The sequence below is a fragment of the Buteo buteo genome, chromosome 21, assembly GCF_964188355.1.
Source record: "Buteo buteo chromosome 21, bButBut1.hap1.1, whole genome shotgun sequence".
Lineage (NCBI taxonomy): Eukaryota > Metazoa > Chordata > Aves > Accipitriformes > Accipitridae > Buteo > Buteo buteo.
Window position 1 is genome coordinate 14,210,594 of NC_134191.1, and position 19,162 is coordinate 14,229,755.

Consider the following 19,162-nt stretch of genomic DNA (forward strand, 5'->3'; position numbering starts at 1 on the left):
CATTCTCCAAATAAGTCTTCAGAAAATAAAAAACCAAGACCTACAAAAAAAGTAAACACTTTACAAAGTTCCCATTACTATTTCTTTCCTTTGCTATAGATCTATTTTTGTGTTGCAGGTCCATTTTACTCATATTTGGCTTTGTTAATTCCAAATTATTTTGACTGTTTCTTTAGGCAGGTCAACACCCGGGACAAACACACGCAAGCTTCCAATACTCTTGAAATATTTTATTATAAAGCACTTCAGACAAACTTTGATTCAAAAAAAAAAAAAATTCTCTTCTGTAAAAGGAAACTATTTTAAAACAACATTCATAAAGAAAATAGACTGTTCTTAAGCATCAACTTCAGTTAGAGCTCTTCTGTAATGAAATCTAAAGACAAAACTGATGGGTCAAGAGCTATTCATTTCATATATACTCATAAAAGGGAGACTAAGATGTTACACAGACATCATGGAGCATCTTATTGTTGATAATGAAATAGGAACACTTGATAGTTAATTCTGGCCTGACAAAGCAGTCCAACATTTAAATATTTTTCAGTCCCAAAAGAGACAAACCATTAACATTTCTCATACAATAATTAAGCTAGCCCTGGGTAAGGGTTAAAGCCACTTCAAAGCATCTAACATAAGCTCTTCATTTCATGTACTTCTCCTGTTGATCAGCCAAGATTTTTGCTGAGGATTTGGCATCATAGAAAAGTTCATTTATTTCTTCAATATGCTCTTTCTCAATGCTGTCTTTCCCATTAATCTTGGCAAGCAGGTTAGCTGGGGTCAGTAACTGCACAGCATACCTGTGATCAAACAGAGATGGATGAATAATTACAATTCAGTGCATCCCAGTGAACTGAATACAGGTAGGGGTGGGAGATTTGTTAGGAAACATACAGCTCTACCAGCAGCGTAAAAAGTCTGCAAGACCCTCCATCACATACATTCCTTAAAGAAGGAAAGAGGAGGATTACCACTCTTTTTTAAAAGTGTCAGCACTGTTCTTAACAGACCACATTATTGTATGGGAGAGGTTTGTATCGCTTCCACGAGTGAGTTAGTTATCCTACAGTGGTTTTAGACCCAGTCATACTTAAGAGAAAAGCCAACTGCACTCAACTTACCTTAAGGTTGTCTTGGTACCAATTTCCCCTAAATGGTTTAGAGCTTCTTCACTAATATTAATTCCTTCTGTCTGAGCACGAAGTTTTATGATCTGTTGGGATGAATGAGTAAGTGAGGTGCCAGCCCAAACAATTAGCACAATAAACTACTTAGCTTAGTATCTGGAAACTGTCAGCTTAGAGATGAGACATACTGTAAAACAAGATGATGCGGAGAGTTATCGCAGTGTAGCTTACCACTAAACTAGAATCTGTAGAATTTTAAGTCTTTGAATAGGCAAACATAATGCTGAAAAACTGATTATCACAAAAGGCAGGTAAAGTAACATGTCTGTACCACTAACCCTCCATGATAAGTCTGCTTGGTTAGCAAAGTGTATCTACTAGTAAGGAGCAGAATATGAGAACTTAAAAAGTATGCAGGAAGTAAGTGACAGCTGGAGTCTTGTGTACTGCTACTCCAGTTACTAAATTTTGCAGTGTATCACTGCTGCTGTACAGCAGAGTCCTCCAAAAAGCCCTACAAAAAGCTACGCCCTTTCCTTAGCAGCTCACAACACACTTTTTATTCAATTGACAAGAAGATAGTAAAATAAATCAGAAAGTTACTTTCTATGATTCACCTATTCCTGCAAGAAGAAAAAAATCACTAAGAAGAATCTAATCTTTCAAGAACAGTCTCAGGCTTGTACCAGTTTGAAGATCTTTACAAAGTTGGAGAGCAAGATATCACCAATAAGCCTGAGCATATAAAGCTGTAACAAAAGTGGCACAAGTCTCTCGGTAGTCCGTATTACCAGCTGAGTGATAAGGGGCAGACTGGATAATGATGTTGTGTTGTAGTGCTGAGATAACTCTGGAACTGCAAGCCTCATATAATACAGGTATTTTTCACTTTGGCAGCTTTGTAAACAAGATATCAAGAAGCACTCGTTTAAATTAAAGCCATAAAAATGTGCTAGGGGAGTCGGGGTAGGGAACAGAGTAAAGGAGAGGGGCTAGAAATGCCAGGAAGTTGTGCTAAGATATTAATACTGAATATTGGCAGTGCTGCTGCAAATTGCAATTTCAGATTGAAGATTTTTTTCTATCTTTTAGATCACCTAAACATCACCTTCCCTTCATTCAAATACTGCTACTTTATTCTTCCCCTGCTAGAAACAAGGTATCTTGAATGCCACATCTTTAACAACCTTTTCTTAAAATAACTTTTTATCTAGCAACTCTGTAGAACCTTACTGAAGGGTTGGGGCCCAAGCCATTAACCCAGCAAATACATATATAAATAAGTTTCTATGAAATAGGAAAAGAAGCGTTTATCAGATAAAATAAATTAGGAACAAAAAGTCCAGTTATAACCTCTAATATCTAACAGCAGGCACATATGAAAAACATTTGATTACAACAATACCTGACTAGAATACGCATAAAAGTGAACTTTCTCCTTATTCTGGTTGCGTTAAGTTAACTGTGAGTCTTGCTCTCAGAGCAGCGCTACACAATGGGATTTCTACTTTATCAACATGAAGAGAAATATTTTGAACTGGTTGTGAACAAACTTTCAGTAGATACATGGAGAATTCTTGTGCTGATAAAACAAATCAGTTGTGAGAGGCCAAGGCCAAGAGTCTCACAAAGAAACATCAGCAGTGAAAACTTCTTCCTAGCATGAAAATGAAAATGGGACCAAAAATAGAGAAAAAAAATGTATGGACATCTTATTTTTAAACCACCCCAATTGTATTTAGTTAGAAATCAAAGTTAAGTGTAACAGCTCCTCCTCTTCTCCCAAGAGAAGTCATTCAAAAGCCTTAATTTAAGGGAAGACGAGATTATCTGACTAAGGGAACATGATTTATGAGACATAATGTCTGGACTCCAGCTTTAGGAAATGCTACTGTAAACACTTCCTTTCCCTCATCCCTGGGGAGAGTGGAAATCATGGCACTTACCCAGCTGTTCTTAAAATCAACAGTTCAGAAACTAGCTCTTTTAACTGTATTATCTGCATGATAATATAGCACACAAGGCAGGTATTATATATCAACCTTAACAAAAAGCAACTCGGAGTACATACTCCTACTACCCTAACTACACAAAATTCACATACAGTATAGGGAAGTCCAGACAACAGTCTTTAACACCCCTAGACTGAGTAAAAGTCACACTTTAAAACTTGTTTTGTATACAGACAAAACATAATCATATTATTAAATCACTGGGCTGCTTCTACTGTAATCTATACCATAATGCTTTAAAGTGTCCTTTTAGGTACAAAAAAATCACCCCGAGAATGGGTCATAACAGCTGTATATGAAAAGCTCCTCAAACCAAGTGAAATGAAGCTTTGCCTCTACGTTTATATTCGATAAATGCCTCGGCTTCACCTTGGCACTTATCCAGCAGCAGGAGACTATTATCTTGTGACAACGCTCTCCTCCATTGACACTATCTCTTAAATAATACAAAGAATTGACATGATAAACCGTAATGTCTTCTGCATTGTGTCACTTCACAGCATTGAGACGCTAATGAGAGGGGATCTTTGACACAATGCATCATAATGGCACCCAAGCATTATAATCGATACACAATACATTGTGATGGCCCCACAGGAAAAGTTTCAGGCATTCAGAAGCATATCTCTGCAACACTTACTGTGCTTACATTTCCAAACTTGCCTAGGAGCATGAAAATCCTCCCAGTTTCAGGAGACAGTCCTAGTAGGTTAAAGCTATAGTACAGGGCATAGAGGCAAAAATGCAGTGCACAAAGCTGCATTCCTCAATCGCTCTCATCTCTTCTGTGGAGGAACAAGCTGAGGGCTGGGACCAAAGGTCCCAAGGTGTGACACTTCATCTCATACCAACTGAAAAAGCACTACCTGCTGGAACCTGCAAACTCTGTGGAAAGCCCACCTGTGCAAGAGATAGGGTCAGCTAATAATTCATGCTATTTCATCCAAGTGAGATGTCACTTTCAGCCCTAGATATGCTTACAAATACAGCCCCTCTGTGGGTGGAAATCAGACAGAGAAATTGCATACACAGTTTTAATCAGCTTATTGTAAATGGTTACTAAAGCAGCATGCATTAAGGAAGTGGTAATCTTTCTGGCACAAAACTTGGTGACCACAGTCAAACAGCTCTATAGTAACAAAATACGCAGAAACATAGCGGTCATCCCAACAGACTAGAACTCTGGGGACTTTTTACAAGTTCTCTTAAAATGCTGTGCATACCTGCTTCATTTCTTGGGGTGTATACAGCATGGTTCGGATAATCATTACTCTGTCCAGCAAGTCTAGTGGTATTCCATGAGGAGACACTACGTCCTCTGTGCCTCTACAGGAGAAACCAAACAGAAAGACATCAGATACTATTCTGAGTTCAGTACGTTGATTTGCCTAAAATCAGTAATAAGTGACTACACATCTACTAGTTTACAATTCTTGTATCTTCCTGGAGACACACTCCCCAGATAGAGACAGGAAACATTCTAGTCTGAAGTTCATACTGGACAGCCTGAAGGAAACAAATACTATTTCTGGAGCTCTTAAACATGCCACTCGAAAACAGTTAGAGGTGGTGCTTTCCTGCATTATATCTTACCATACAGTCTTATCTAAGGTTCCAAGGTATCTCCCAGCAAGGAACAAATCATTCTTACGAAGTTGTTTAGTGGTATCAGTAGAAATTATATACACTATCATCCCTTTGGAGAACACCCCTTCTTGCTGAGCAAGCCATTACTCTGTTCAATCCTTCCCCAGTCCCACCAGTGAATACTGCAGTGGTTTACATTCCATGCTTGCAATCCAGCAAATTGAGAAGTGGAGGTCTGTGCATGAAGGATGGAGCAGGATCTAGACCCCCAACCATTTTATTTGTTTCACGTACAACACCCAGCAGCAAAGGCTGCAGACACATCTACTCTTGGTTTTCCAAGACCACCACAATTTGCTGTGAAGTCAAGAGTGAAAGATATCTAGATTTCATGAAATCTGTGGGAATTGCAGGTAAAAAACAGTGAAGTGCTGGTAGAGAATTACATTTCTAAGTTCAGTGCTAGTATTTAGGCACTGCAGCTTTGGCCATGGTCCTCCTGGGGAAATAAATCACAATGCCCTGCAATCATCTGCTGTACTCTTGAGTAGATGGTGTTCTCTCATCTGAAATGATTCCTTCTCTTATGAGGTTACAGAATCAACTATACTATCTATACAATTAATTTTCTCCTCGACCCTTTTAAGAGCTATCAGCAGGCACATCAGAGCATCGCTAACTACTTGAGGTAGTGGTATACAGTTAAGAGCTTGCTTTTAAGGACTTCATTTAGCAATATTAGATACAACTATTATATGGAAAACTTCCTTTCTCAAATCACAGTTTTTTCATAAGATCTGCAGTGAATCCATGCTGACAGATCTCCATTTGCTCTACTTTTACAAGACAGCCTTTTTATGCCTTTGCAAAGACAGCACTGCAATGTCCACCTTATGAAGGGCTTATCACCTTCACTTCTAAGCCATGCAAACAGAGAAAGATTAATACCAGATGAACCACTAACAGGGAAAGGAATAGCTGGTTACACAGCTGAATTAAATCAGTTTAAAGAGTAGCAATCATTGCTAATGACAGCTTGTTTAGACATAATTAGACCTAGACCACAAATGAGCAGTAGAACTTACAGAAGAATCTGAAAGAGGACAGCACTTTTACTGAACATGCAAAGAATGCATTGTGTGGGTGCAAAATATTGAAGTGGAGGCACGAACTGGACTGGAGAGGAAAAACAAGTTGGTTGGCAAGACCAAAGAATCACAAAAAGCCAGATCAACATAGCAGGAAAGAATGAAGAGTAGGGAGAGGCTGAGCCGTGACATGCTTTAACAGCAAGAAGAGGAAGCTTAAGTCTGATGCAATGAGGATAGCAAACAGCAAAATAATCCAGAGGAAGCAGGAAACTATGATATTAGAGGTTTGTAGCTCTGGTGTCTTTGATGTCCCTAATGTGCAAGCAACAGATGTGTTGACATATCCAAGGAGAAAGGTAATTGTTACAGATCACCCAGGAAGTAAGACAATTCAGAAGCTGTTAGAGAAAGAGGGATGTGTCAGTGGAAATAAAAGGAGGAATTCCATTCTGCTTCAACTCAGTCAGCCTGGCATTAAATGCTTGTCCCATCATGAAGCTCACAAGCAGATCTTGAGCACTGATGCAGCTTGCAACCCATGCAGGGCATTATCACAGGTGTCAGTGTCAGAGATAAAAGCTTTCAAAGATTATAACTCTACTGATATAGCTAATTCCAAAGTTTATGGACCAACGCAAACTGGAAAATTCAAGTTTAGACATCATACCTGATAACGCAGTTTCCTCGATTGGAAGCAAAGATGACGATGGGGGAAATGGAAGATTCCAGTGCTCGGTGCAGGTATGTGAAACATTCAATGTCCAGCATGTGAACCTCATCTACAAAGAGTACACCTGGGACTAGCTCTGCGATGCCTTGATCAATATATTTATTTACCACCTTATTTATCTCTCCTCGAAGTTTATCTGAGAACAAAAAGAAACTATTAGTTGTTCTGCTAGTGAACTATAGGTCTGTATGAAAGGCTTAAAGCACGTAAAATTCTTCTTGAATTTTTTCATGGTTTGGCATCTTACTGCCACAGGGAAAATCTCTGTGACACCAAAATCCTGTGGCATTCAGTCCTGTATTGGGGACACATCTATGCAACAAAATATTTCTGAACTGAACTTCTCACACTTAACTGGGGTAGTCTGTCCCCTCACGTGGCTTGTAAAAAACTATGATTTTGGTGGGTTTGGGGAGTTTGGCGTGGGAGAAGTCAGTCAAACCTCAGTTTAAAACACGAAACCTAACAAAGTTTCCAAGTGTGGCTGAAAAGAACATCACTGAAAGAAAAAAATATTGCTACTGTATTTCAGTAAAGAAGTTGTGTTTAACAAAAAAAAAAAAAAAAATAGGGCTATATAAATTTCTGTGAACATATGGATCTCAAAGCTATGCAAGATGTTACATCAATAAATCTGACATTAGAATAAGCAAAGTGACCTCTGGAACAAATGAAATACTTCAAAAGACTACCATTCAAGTTAGGTATTGAAACAGACTTTGATCTAAATTTAGATAGTCACTTACTGAAACACCATTTCTTTCAAAGCAAAAAGGAGAATAGTTGTTTCTGTAGATATTTTTTTTCTCCAATGATCTGTAGGTAGGAAGAGCAGCAGTGCACTTAAAGCATCAAGTCAATAGATAGCTGCTATAGAGGTGTCTAAATCAAACTAAGGTTAAAGTCTTTAAAAGCCTTTTTTCTACTGCACAGAAATTCAGGATGGTTGCTTCACATAAGAATGCATCCTAACAATGTTTTTTTAGATTTTTGTTGTTGTTGTTGCAGTTCAGTTTGGCTCTTTGTTGAAAGTGTGACCTTGCACTCTCTGGCAGGAATGTTTTGAGAACAGGGTTGGCACTAGCATTCCGATCTCTTTCTCCCCAGGAAGATGGGTGCAGAGTACAGTATATATTTTATCACTATATATGTGAACCAGTAACGTGTTGTACTGTTTCCATTGCAATTCTAGCAACTCTATCACTGCTTTTTGAAATCTGAACATTTATGAACAAATATTACATAGGCATTAATTTAGAGATGCTGCATGAGTAACCCTATTTTTAATCCTTTTCTAACTGGCAAATATGTATCTTATGTTGGTCTAAAAATATCATGCAGGATTCATACCAGTAATTTCAGTTTTCTTAGGCTTCATCAATTGTCCCATCATAGAAAGGATGTCTTGCCCACCCTAGGAAAAGGAAGTTACAGGTCAGCTATGAGGTCTCATACTGAACACATACCTTGAGAATTTTAGAAATCAGGAATTGGTTAAAGAAGTTGTTTCTTGTAGTTAACTTGATACTTTATATCAGCAGTGGTTGATAATCTGTCAAAGGTTAGGTCACTTCACCTCAGCGGTATTCTAAACATAATCATTTAGCTACCTCCTCACCCTTTCTTTAGCCTTGTTCATTTGGAGAACATAAAAAACCAAAATGAGATACCCTCTTTTAAAAAGATTGTCACAGAGAAGCTCATAAAGACTGAAACTGTCAGGGAACACAGAGCCTTGGATTGACTGTATGCATGGTAGGTGTTCAACCTGTCAACACAGGAACAATTATTCTGAGTTTTAAGACTTTTGAATATCATGATTTTTATCAGATAAATGATTTTGTTGGAAAAAAGGATCTTTATTTTGAAATTGAGTAGGCTGAGGGGTTGTAGTATCATACTGTAGGGATGCCAGCCTTTAAACAAAGATACTGTATTGTCAGTGGCTTTTGTTTATGACAGATGGAACTCCCTCAATACCGGGTTTCTGTTAAGATACAGCAAGAAGTAACTCTCCTATTTTCAAATTTTTGCTGCAGTATGTTCAGAGCTCTGCTGAAAGTCACAAGGAAGTTTAACAAGAGGTTATGAAACATTTCTGAAGGAAGCAGACATCAACAGAATCCACAGCAGTCAAAAATACTTAGCCACCTTTTATCAGAGTGCTTGCAGTTTCTATTTCATGGCCACAAAACCATAAACACAGAGCAGAATATATTAATCTGCATTCAGAACTCTCAATAAATAAAATGATGCAGATTTGGCTGCTGCTACCTCACATCTGCAGGCAACCTTCCTTCTGGAGAGAAAGTAATAATCTCTTTTCCTGATCAAGAGGAGCAGCCCACACTGCTCTTTTCTGCAGGGGATGGGGCACAGTGGTGGAGGGAAGGAGAGAGCTAGGTCTAGATTATGCATTAGCTGTAAAGGTAGTGGATCCCAAATACCCACATGGAAGCTCTGCTATGGCTATAAGGCTGTTCTCTGTAGTGTTAGGAAATGTATTCCTACAAATATTCCATGACCAGGTGCATGAATCCTAACCTAGCAACTGCCTCTTTTAACTTGTATGGCACAGCCACTGAGGCAGCCAACTGCAGCATGACCTCCCTGAAGAGAGAAGCAGACTGGTCTTCAGTAACACCTACTGCTTTTCCTATAGTGGAATCTTTGAGAGTGATTTAGGACAGCTCAACTTTCTACATCTTGATTATTCTAGCAACCATCACGCCTATATCAAATAATTTTTCGTAAAGACTTCATCTGCGGAGTCAGATACCTGAGGTCGAGCATTGGCCACATCCAAGTCATGCAGGGTGACATCCTGGATAATTTCCTTTTTCTTGTGCACATCACCCTTTGGCAAGGGAACATACTCTTCTGCTTCAAGGTCAAATTCCGTAGCATAGATATCACACCTGCCTTGCCTCTGAGGAAAAGCAAAGAGAAACCCAGGTATAGAATTAGTTTCAGTGCCAAAACCTTGAGTGACGCGAACTTGATAAAGATAAAGGGCTTAGTTCACAATTCCAGTCCCGACAAGCTTCAGCTGACAATTCAGACATCCCACTCCCTGCTTAGCAACAGGCATACCCTATCTGCTGATCAAAGCTCAAAAACTCTGTTGAAAAGCACCTGATATTTTCAGTGGTAAGAATATTCCACTCCTCTGTCCTCTTCTTTTAACCGTATGCAATTCTTGCTAAAGGACAAATCCAACAGATTAACTAGAGATTGGGAGAACTGTTCAAGACTCCTTTGTAGGTGGGTGATTTATTATATGATACAAAATATTATGCTCATCCATTAAACAGCAAGTATCGCTGTACACTACTTTCTAAATCAGATATGAAAAGAATGCTAACTAATGCAGTATTCCCTTCTACATGTATATATCTTGTGGAGAAAATACCAGAGCGATAAAAGAAAGATTAAATACACTGCACGTCAGCATGAAGATGACTAAAGTTGCTTGGTTTTTCAGCCCTTCCTTTAAAGATGTCTTGATCTTACAGAAAAGAAAACTCATCCAGACAGCATCAGTGATAGCTTCCTTGCCAGATGACCTTAATTGTGAACCAGATGACCACGTTCTTTCAGTGCAAGAGAGAATTTTCTCTCCAGATAAGGAAACCACTAGGTTTTTTTTCAAACTTCCATGTAACCATTTCATGTCAGTTAAGGTTAATAAATCAGAGAGCCTTCTGACAAAGGCAGAGAAAGGTCTGCAAGAATAGATACACCTGCATAAAAGTGCAGAACTTTTCTTTTACCTTGACGGCTCCACTGTTTGCTTCAATATAAATAACATCACCAGTTTCCACTCGCTCCTTCTGCAAGCTTTCAAATATGCTTGGGTCCAGCTGGAGACAAGCAAACATCACAGTTGGTCAAAACAGTTCCATATTGTTATGGTAATCAAGGAAAAGAAATTTAGTCTAAAGCTCACTCCCACCAGACAAAATTAAACTGCAACTCCCCCCAACAATACCTCTAGGATTTTATAAAGCTGTAACACTTGGAAAAGTGATAGAGAATAAATCTGAAAGAAGATGCACAAAACATACTTTCTTACCAAAAAAATGTGCTATCTGAAGGAAGTGACGGTAAGTGCCAGAAACATAATGATGCCAGTTACTATCACATAATATGCCTTTGTGTAATGTGACAATGTATTTATACCTAGGAAGCAGGACTTCTCTTGCTCTCTAGCAAAACTTTTATAAAAAGTCTAGCTACAGCACTGAATTACGTTACTTGATTTCTTGTGTTTTTATCCACTGTGGAGCTGTGTGAGGGAGAGCGGATGCGGAATACGTTAGATGCTTTTGTTTCTCTCAGTACATGTTTATTCACTTCTGCTCTGCATTTTCTTGTTTTCAGAGTGAACAAATGCAAGATGATACTTAACAACAGAGACAGCTTTCAGTTCTCTCATACTCTGACAGGGAAACTGAACAACATGGACAGAGACTTGTACAAGAAAACAAAGGGAAAGTGGGTCTGAGCTGGCAACATACCAGCTCAATTTCCAGTTCTCTATCAAATATTCACTAGAGCATATCTCTCCATGTAGAAAGAAGGGATGTGACAGAAAGAACAATTTATACCAAAGCAGGCAAGATTTCCCAAAACAGTCCTCAAAAATTCAGTTGAGAATCAGGAAAACAAAACCAAATAAGTCCTTTCTCATATGTTTGTTATCACGAAGAGGAATTTATAGCCAGGGTCAGAGTGAGCGTATTACAGACTGAGATCATAGTTCAGATTCCCAACTCAGTCCATTTTTCTGTGGTACTAGTAATGTTGCAAAACTGCATCAAGATTTCTTCCTGCTTAAACTTGTCTTTAACTCATTGAAGACATACAAGTGTGTCCTGCCAAACAGAAAAATAACACGGCTGCTAACTGAGCGATGAGTTTATCCCCAGTTTCAATCAGGAGGAGACTAGACTAACATCTAAATATGCTACATAAAGCAGATAAACAAGGAATAGAATAAAGTTGTCGAGCTAAAGAAAACAGCCTCCTGGCATCCCCACTATACAGAGATTGGGATCAAGAGCTTGAAATGGAAATAAGGAGTGCTAAAACTAGAAGATGTAGACCTGAAATACTTAAGGAAATTTTTGAGACTCTACCATACATACCTTCAACTGTTTGGTTCCCTTTGCAGTTTTGAGTCCTATAATTACGTGGCTGATGGTTTTGCCATAACCCCCCATAGGATTTTCAGTCTCACATGGAGTTAGTTCTGTGACTTCTCCTTCATAAACCTCCTTGGTCTCTTTAATCCTCAACCCTGCAAGAAATGGTTTAGAATAGTTTCAGTACACAAATCAATGGCTGTATACACTCAGGCGTCTGCCGCATTACTGCCAACAGAATGTAACATATTATTAGACTACATTACATTTAATGTTTGTTTGTTGGGGTTTTTTTTACTTTTAAAAGTAGAAAGATTATTGTTCTTTTCTTCAATATTAAGTGAGAATACTCATCTTGTGTCATCAGAACGAAAGTTCAGCCCAAGTTCTGACCTGCAAAGCAGCTTATTAAACTCTAAGAAATTATTTTCTTCTATTTGTTATTATTAGTTCTTGAAGCAAATGTCAGTATCCTCTCTCTTTTCCCTCCCCCAAAGAGGGATTTGCTCGATTTGTTCCCTTATGCTAAGGTGAGAGAAACAGATCATCTTTGGAAACTAGTGACACTAATGTAACTGAGAGTTTTACACAATTTTTGCATCATCAGAAAAGCCCTGCAAAGTAAAGAAAAAGACAAGAAAAAAGAGTTACTTCATAAAAAAAACCTTTACATTTTAGCAACTGGGTTAAAAATAACATAAATTTATTAACAACTATTGTGTCAGAATATCATAAGATTAAGAAAAGGTTAATGTATCATTTAAAATATTTTTCAAGTTAATAGCAAAAGGTGAGCTAGATAAAATTCAGCAGAAACTGCTATAATGCAAATTTAAAACCATTTCAAAATAGCTGACAATGACATCCTCGCTTTGTTGTTTTTCAGACAGCCAAGCAATCATCATAGTATCTGGGTATCTTCTATTGTAGTCACAACTACTGTAATTAACTAAGTTATTTTAAATTGATGAATAATATAGAGCTGAAGACTTTTACGGTTAGACTGTTTCAAAGAAAAACCACTATCATCACCACCACCACTAAAATTATGCAGACGTTCTAACTACATAAAAGTTCAAAGAACCCACATCTGAAGAGACTCTATAAAGTATTTTATGAGACACACATGCCATACCAAAAATAATGAATGGGCTGTAACAAGATATAAGGAAGTCATCCTGCCCAGTCTGAGGCTATTAGGACTTTATAAAACTTTCCTTGTTCCATAACTTTTCATTTTGCTTTGAAATAGATCAGACACTTCACCAGTAATCTTGAGTTGCTGATAGGGGAATATAAAGAACTGACAAATATGAGTCTGTCTCCCTCTACTGGACCCAAATTAAGACTAGGATTTGAAATGTGAGAAATAGGTTAATTGTGGACAACATGATAATTTCTTGGCAAGAAATGTTTGCTTTCTCTTATTTAGCACTACATTAAAAAGTTCTACATAATTTCAGTAATTTTTAAAAATGTTTTTCACATATGCCAAAACATCAGACAAAAAAATTAATGAACCTTTGAGTTATAAAACTGACCTAGACATGGCTGCATCATATAGGCTACACACGCAAGGAATATGAAGCAACATGGGAATCTGTACAGTAAAGCTGCTGGTGCCGAGAACTGGACATTCACAGGTTTGTTTTTCCTTTTTGTTTTGTTTTCAAACTTTGAGCACAAGCTCTATTCTGCTCTGAAAAACTGGAAGCCCATTTGTGTTTGGGGTATATTTTGTATGTTGCTAAAGCACATCTTCCAGTTTCATTTCAGCTGAAAAGAATCCAATTCATGTGCTCAGAGCCTGTTCCACAACACAAACCAAAGCTGAGTCAGCGAGGACAACCTAGAGATTCAAAAGGATGCCTCAAATCTAAACTAATGTGCTTATATAGATGTGTCTACAGAAAATATTTACAGATGAACACGATCTGAACAAAGCTAACTGATGCTTTGAACTTGCTGATTATCCTTTGTTTTCAAATGAATTTGCATTTATCAACTATGAACTTCATTCTCAAAAGAGTTCTTAAACAGAGATATTGCCTACTTACAAATCAGGCACATGAGTCTAAGACGACAATTGTGGGCTATTTCATGTTTTGGTTCAATAGCACTATATGGAGTTAAATAGTGCTTGTTTGATTTGCTGGCAGTTACAATTTGGAGACACAGGGAACAGATATGCTATTTAAGTGGCTATTCCAGCAGTCATTTTTTACTGCAACTGCACTCTAACATTAGCTACTGTCATCATCTTTGCCAGCTGCTAATAAGCTCTATACAGGATTAATCTCTCTCAGAAATTTTTTAACCCATACAACAATTCCATCTTCTCATTTCCCACTCAGTGCTTTTATGTTTCTTACATATTATAAACTCTCTACTATACGCCAAACAGTACTTGACCATGAGACTATGTCAAGTCTGTTATTAAAGGACTCTCAACAATAAAAATTCTGTAAACTCAGAGTCACTCCAGTTTCCTTATACAGTAATGGGTTCAAACCAGTCAGACTCTGTTGTTTCTGAGAAAAAAAAAAATGAAGTAAAAAAATTGATGTTAACATCTCTGATAATTTTTATACATTGAGATGGCTAAACCCCCAGGAAGTAAAATGCATAATACAAGCAATAGATGATGTATACAGAACCTGCTAACAAGGAATCATATAAAAAACCTAAATGAAAACTTTAGGTACTGATTGACATGTGAGCTGAAGCTTCTCTTGCACCCAGTCACAGCTGAGACTGCACTGTGCATACAAAGTCATTTTTTTAAAAACGCACCCTTGTAAATTATTTATCAAGCAGGGAAGCGAAATCATACTTGAGATTTAAACACAATTGGAAAGTGTTCCATTACAAGAAATGGTGGTTACTAGTCCTTTAAAATACTTCAGAGATTTTTTTTTTACGCTGATAAAAATATTCAATAAAGGTTGTGTTATGAAAATGTGACATGGAATTCAACAGAAAGGAATAAAAGAAGTTCCATCTTTCATTAACACTAATATTTGTTTAGAAGTGTCTCTCTATTGACATTCAGGGAATGCAGGGAACTAACAATGTAGCTGGCTGTTAAACCACAGAGAGTTAAAATACTGCTATCTCTAGAAATGACAACATGGATGGCATAAGTTTCATCTGTTGGTTCAGGTTTCCAAATCTCTGACAGGGAACTTCATCACATCAAGGAAATTTTGCAGACTACTGAGTCTCTGGCTTCCCTCCCCCAGGGCCTGCCAGTTTCATGGTAACTAGAAGACCAGAGACTACTGAGAGTTGCTTTCTTATAGAAGTCAATGGAATACTTTTGTTTCATTCTAGAACTGAGACTTCTTCACCTTACTGCCACCAAATACTTAGATGAAGTCCAAGGGGAAACATGGTACAGAAACCAGGAAAATTAACTGTTTATATGTTCAGTGCTAAAATCAGCTAGGCTATATTTAGCCAATTCTCATACAAACAAGGGCCACTTCTAACTGCATTTATCAGCTGTCAGCAGCGATCATATAACATATTTTAGACGCTCATTGAGGTTGTGTTGCAAATCTAACCAATTTACATCAAGCTTGTAAAAGCACTCTAGAAGTGAGGAAGACATTAAGTTAAAGTATTTATTTTGTTGGCAGGGAAATTTCTTTGTGCTTGCTGCAACACCAAGTCAGGCTAACACTGCCATTTGGGAGTCCCTAATTAAGACTGTTTGCTTAGTAGGGTGAAATGACTAAAAAAAAAAAAAAAAAAAAAAAAAAAAATAGGAGAGAGCATTTTTCTGTCTACAAGTATTTCTGCTAACGTAAGGAACTAACTAAAAATAATTTTTCTTTCAGCTTTATTCACTCACAGGCAAAACCAAGAGATGAACCTGGAGGATGAGAAAAGACTCTGGGGAAGTAGAATAAACCATAATACAACAATTAAATTAAACAGAAAACTTTATTGACTCCACTAAGTGTGGAAGAGATCCACTAAATTAAGATCAGCAATGAAAAAAAGAACATACAACAACCTGAAAACCACCATGACCACTGAAAAGTTTTTCCTGTTTAGATGACTGGGGAAAAGCAAAATAAGTATCATGCAAATACTTAATTCTTCTGTTTTTCTGAAACTTACCAATTGCACGTCGGAAGTTTTCCATTAGAACTTCTGTTTTCTTGATCTCAGTGGAATAGACCTCACTTCCAACCATAGGACAAAAGGGAACTTTACTTCCCAGTTCCTGAGCAATAGCTAAAGCCAACGCAGTCTGAAATAAACCCAAAACCTACACGTTAATTTTTATGAGAATTAACAAAGGATTCTTTCTGCACAAAGTTAACTTTCCTCATCACATCACCTTCCATATATCAACTATTAATTTAATAAAGACTACTCTGTCTGACATATATTTCTCACATACAACATCCCTCCTCCCCCCAAAACAAGTTTGACACATATAAAGTGATTTTTATCAAAGACTTATGAAACACCTTAAAAAAGCAATACTAGGCTTTTTCAATTTGACATCTGATACAAATGTAAAAAGCCTTAAATATCATTGGAGGGGGGAGCGGAAATAAACAAAGCAAAAACTATTTAGGCTTTTAATATAAAATTAACTTCTAAGACTCTTCTTCAGAGACCATATTACTTATGTGTTAGGTAACTTACAAGAAGTGGTTTCACTCTAATGATGCCTGAACACACCACTGGATACTGCCAATGTTGATGACATGGCAAAACCCAAAATATAAAGCAGGAAACCATGTCAATACATAGATGAAAAAAATTCCAGTAAATGAAAATACTATGTAACCACTACCCTAAAATAGTTTTGACAAAAAATTGAAATAAAATAGATTTGGGAATACTTTATTTCATATAAAAAAAGAAAAATAATACCTTGCCAGTTCCAGGAGGTCCTGCCAACAGCACAGCTCTGCCAGCCATTTTCTTGCTCTTGATTAGTTCCACTATAACCCCACAAGCCTATAAGTTAATTAAGTATTTACACTGTTAACATAAGTATTGCTACAATATGTTTTGTTCCTATATCATTAAAAGTGTTTAGAAATATTAGATTTTGTGAGCCCACTAAAAATAAAGAGGATTTCAGTTTCATGCACACAAAAAGGGAGGCAAGATCAGAAAAACTGACTTCCTACAATCGTTTTATCTGACACAGACATTTAAAAAAAAAAAAAAATCAAATCACAGACAACAAAACTCAACCTAAGAGCACACACTCCTTTTCCCCCTCCCGGAGTTGCATGCATATATAAACGTTTAAGAATAAGGGAGAAAATTAATCTTTGGCTTTCAGAACGACAGATCAACTAAAGCACCCGCCCAGGGCCAGACACCGGACTGAAACGGAAGCTCCAATCCCCACTTAAGCCAAATCTCTTGACTTTTGGTAGGCTTCATTGCCTTTGGTACGTCGATTTCTATGCCTAAAACCCGGAGGCAGTCACCTGCCCTCGCCGCCAGCTAACACAAAAAAAGTAGCGGCGTGAGGAATAGCCTTGACCACCCCCATCGCTTCTCACACAGCACCAGAATACACGCAGGAGCTCAGGCAAAGACTTTCACTCGGTAACGGGACTTGTAAGAACACCCAGCACGGCCCGGACGTGGCCCCCGCACGGCCCAGGCCCCCTGAAGCTTCTACCTCACCTGAGGTGGAGACCGCAGAGCCCCAGGGGACCCTCGGCCGGGCCCTGCCGCCCCCCCCCCTCCCTCCCCCCCCCAGCTCTCACCTCCCGCGCATTCTCCTGCCCCACGAGCCCGGCCCCCGCCGGCTTGGCGGTGCCGCTCTCGTCCAGCCCCAGCCCCTTGACATGGCTGTGGGCGGCGATGCGCTGCGTCTTCGAGGTGCTCTTCACCTCCTCGATCTTCATCGCGGAGCAAAACCGTCCCCAAACGCCCGCGCTCCCCACACGCGGCCCGCGCGTTACCAAGGCTCCCGGCGCGCGGCCCCCCCCTCCGCCCGCCCCGCCGCGCCATTGGCCCTTGTGGCGGCGCTCTCGATCCTTATTGGGCGCGGCTCATGCCTGTCACCGACAGGGGGTGACTTTTTTTAGGGTCCGTCCACCCCGTTTCCGTGTGCGGCGCCTCTAGAGGGCCCGGCCGGGTGCGGGCACTGCGGAGGAGCCGGGCCGGGCCGGGCCAGGGGTTTGTGTGGAGGCGAGCAGAGGACCCCCTGGAGGGGAAAGGCAGCTCGTTCTTTCTGGGCAGGTTTCTTGGCCCTGCGTCTACATAAACGCCTTCACCGAATCTGGGGTTGGAGCCAGCGCTTCTCCCCGCTGCCAGGGCAGAGGGAGCCCCGAGCGTCCCCCGGCTCGCCGTGGTGCTGGGTGCCCCGCTCCCCGTCCTGGGCGCTCGGGCAGCCCGCCGCCGGCTGACAGGGGGGCGGGGACCGTGGGCAACGCTCTCTGAAAACCTCTGCTAGGCTTAGCTTGCGAGAGTAAGTCGAGGCTTTCCAAGGGTGTTTTCTAAGCCTCTGCCAAAGGAGGAGTAAGGGTGATCTCGCTAACTTCGAGCTTTCAGCGTAACTGCAGAATGATTCCGTTCTATGTGTCCAAAGCCTTTACTTAAGCATCTGAGGCTTTAATGTGCACTGTAGCTACAGCATACGTTCCTCCTGAGCTTTGTTTGACCTACTGAAATGAGGAAAAATGCTCCACCTTCTCAGCAGGTAGTTTCATGGCCTCGCAGACCTTACGCTCGTTTCCCTGTGAGGCTACTGTTTTTAGGCTGTTGTAGCTCCTAACTGTGGTTCAGCTGTAGCTAAACCTTTTGGGTAGTGTTTAAATGCTTGAGATGGTGATCACTCACAGTCAGTTCTTAGGTGGGATCTGGGAAGCTATAGTTCCAGTGACTTCTCCTTGTTTGTAGATATTGGGATCTCTCTCCCCAAAAAAAGAAGGGACTCTCTTTGCGTGGATATATAGTGTTTTCTGTGTTTGATTATAAAACTCTGGCTGTGTCTGCAACGTTCAAGGCCAGTGGATTAGCATGGTATGATGCAGGACTGCTGTCTGTGCAAAGGGATGGTGCCATCACGGCTTTCCTATGCGCTGCCAGGGAGAATTGCAAAAGCAGTCCTGTGATGGTACAAGCTAGGAGAGTGGCTTTTAGGGAGGATGAGAGTTTATGGTTCAATTTGCAGAAGCCCAGTGAACAATATATATGCCATTCATTCCCTTTTTGCCCAAGAGCTTCCATTAGTTTTGTCATAAATGTCATTCAGCAAAGAAAAGACTTTGCTATTTGTTGCTTTCTTTTTCTGTTAATTGTTCTGTCAGTTCATATTTACCTAATCTAGTTTAAAATTGTTAATTACAATATAATTGCACACATATGTAGTTCAACACCTTTGTAAGGGTATCCTATTATACAACTGCTCAGCTAAGAATTTTTGAATCTAACAAATATGAGCTAGCCTTTAAATAATTAAAAAAGCATGTAT

The 19,162-nt window shown here is 39.3% G+C and overlaps 1 protein-coding gene across 1 annotated transcript; it reads right to left on the reverse strand.

Annotated features, from left to right (window-relative positions):
- Nucleotides 1-215: 215 nt before the first annotated feature.
- Nucleotides 216-17,667, reverse strand: RUVBL1 (RuvB like AAA ATPase 1). The gene is made up of 11 exons (XM_075052815.1): nucleotides 17,451-17,667; nucleotides 16,594-16,680; nucleotides 15,826-15,958; nucleotides 11,701-11,852; nucleotides 10,324-10,413; nucleotides 9,330-9,479; nucleotides 7,901-7,964; nucleotides 6,488-6,686; nucleotides 4,366-4,468; nucleotides 1,125-1,216; nucleotides 216-803 (listed from the first exon to the last, which is right to left on the reverse strand). Exons 1-11 carry the CDS (start codon nucleotides 17,589-17,591, stop codon nucleotides 644-646), a joined length of 1,371 nt encoding a protein of 456 aa, XP_074908916.1. The 5' UTR covers nucleotides 17,592-17,667; the 3' UTR covers nucleotides 216-643.
- Nucleotides 17,668-19,162: the final 1,495 nt, after the last annotated feature.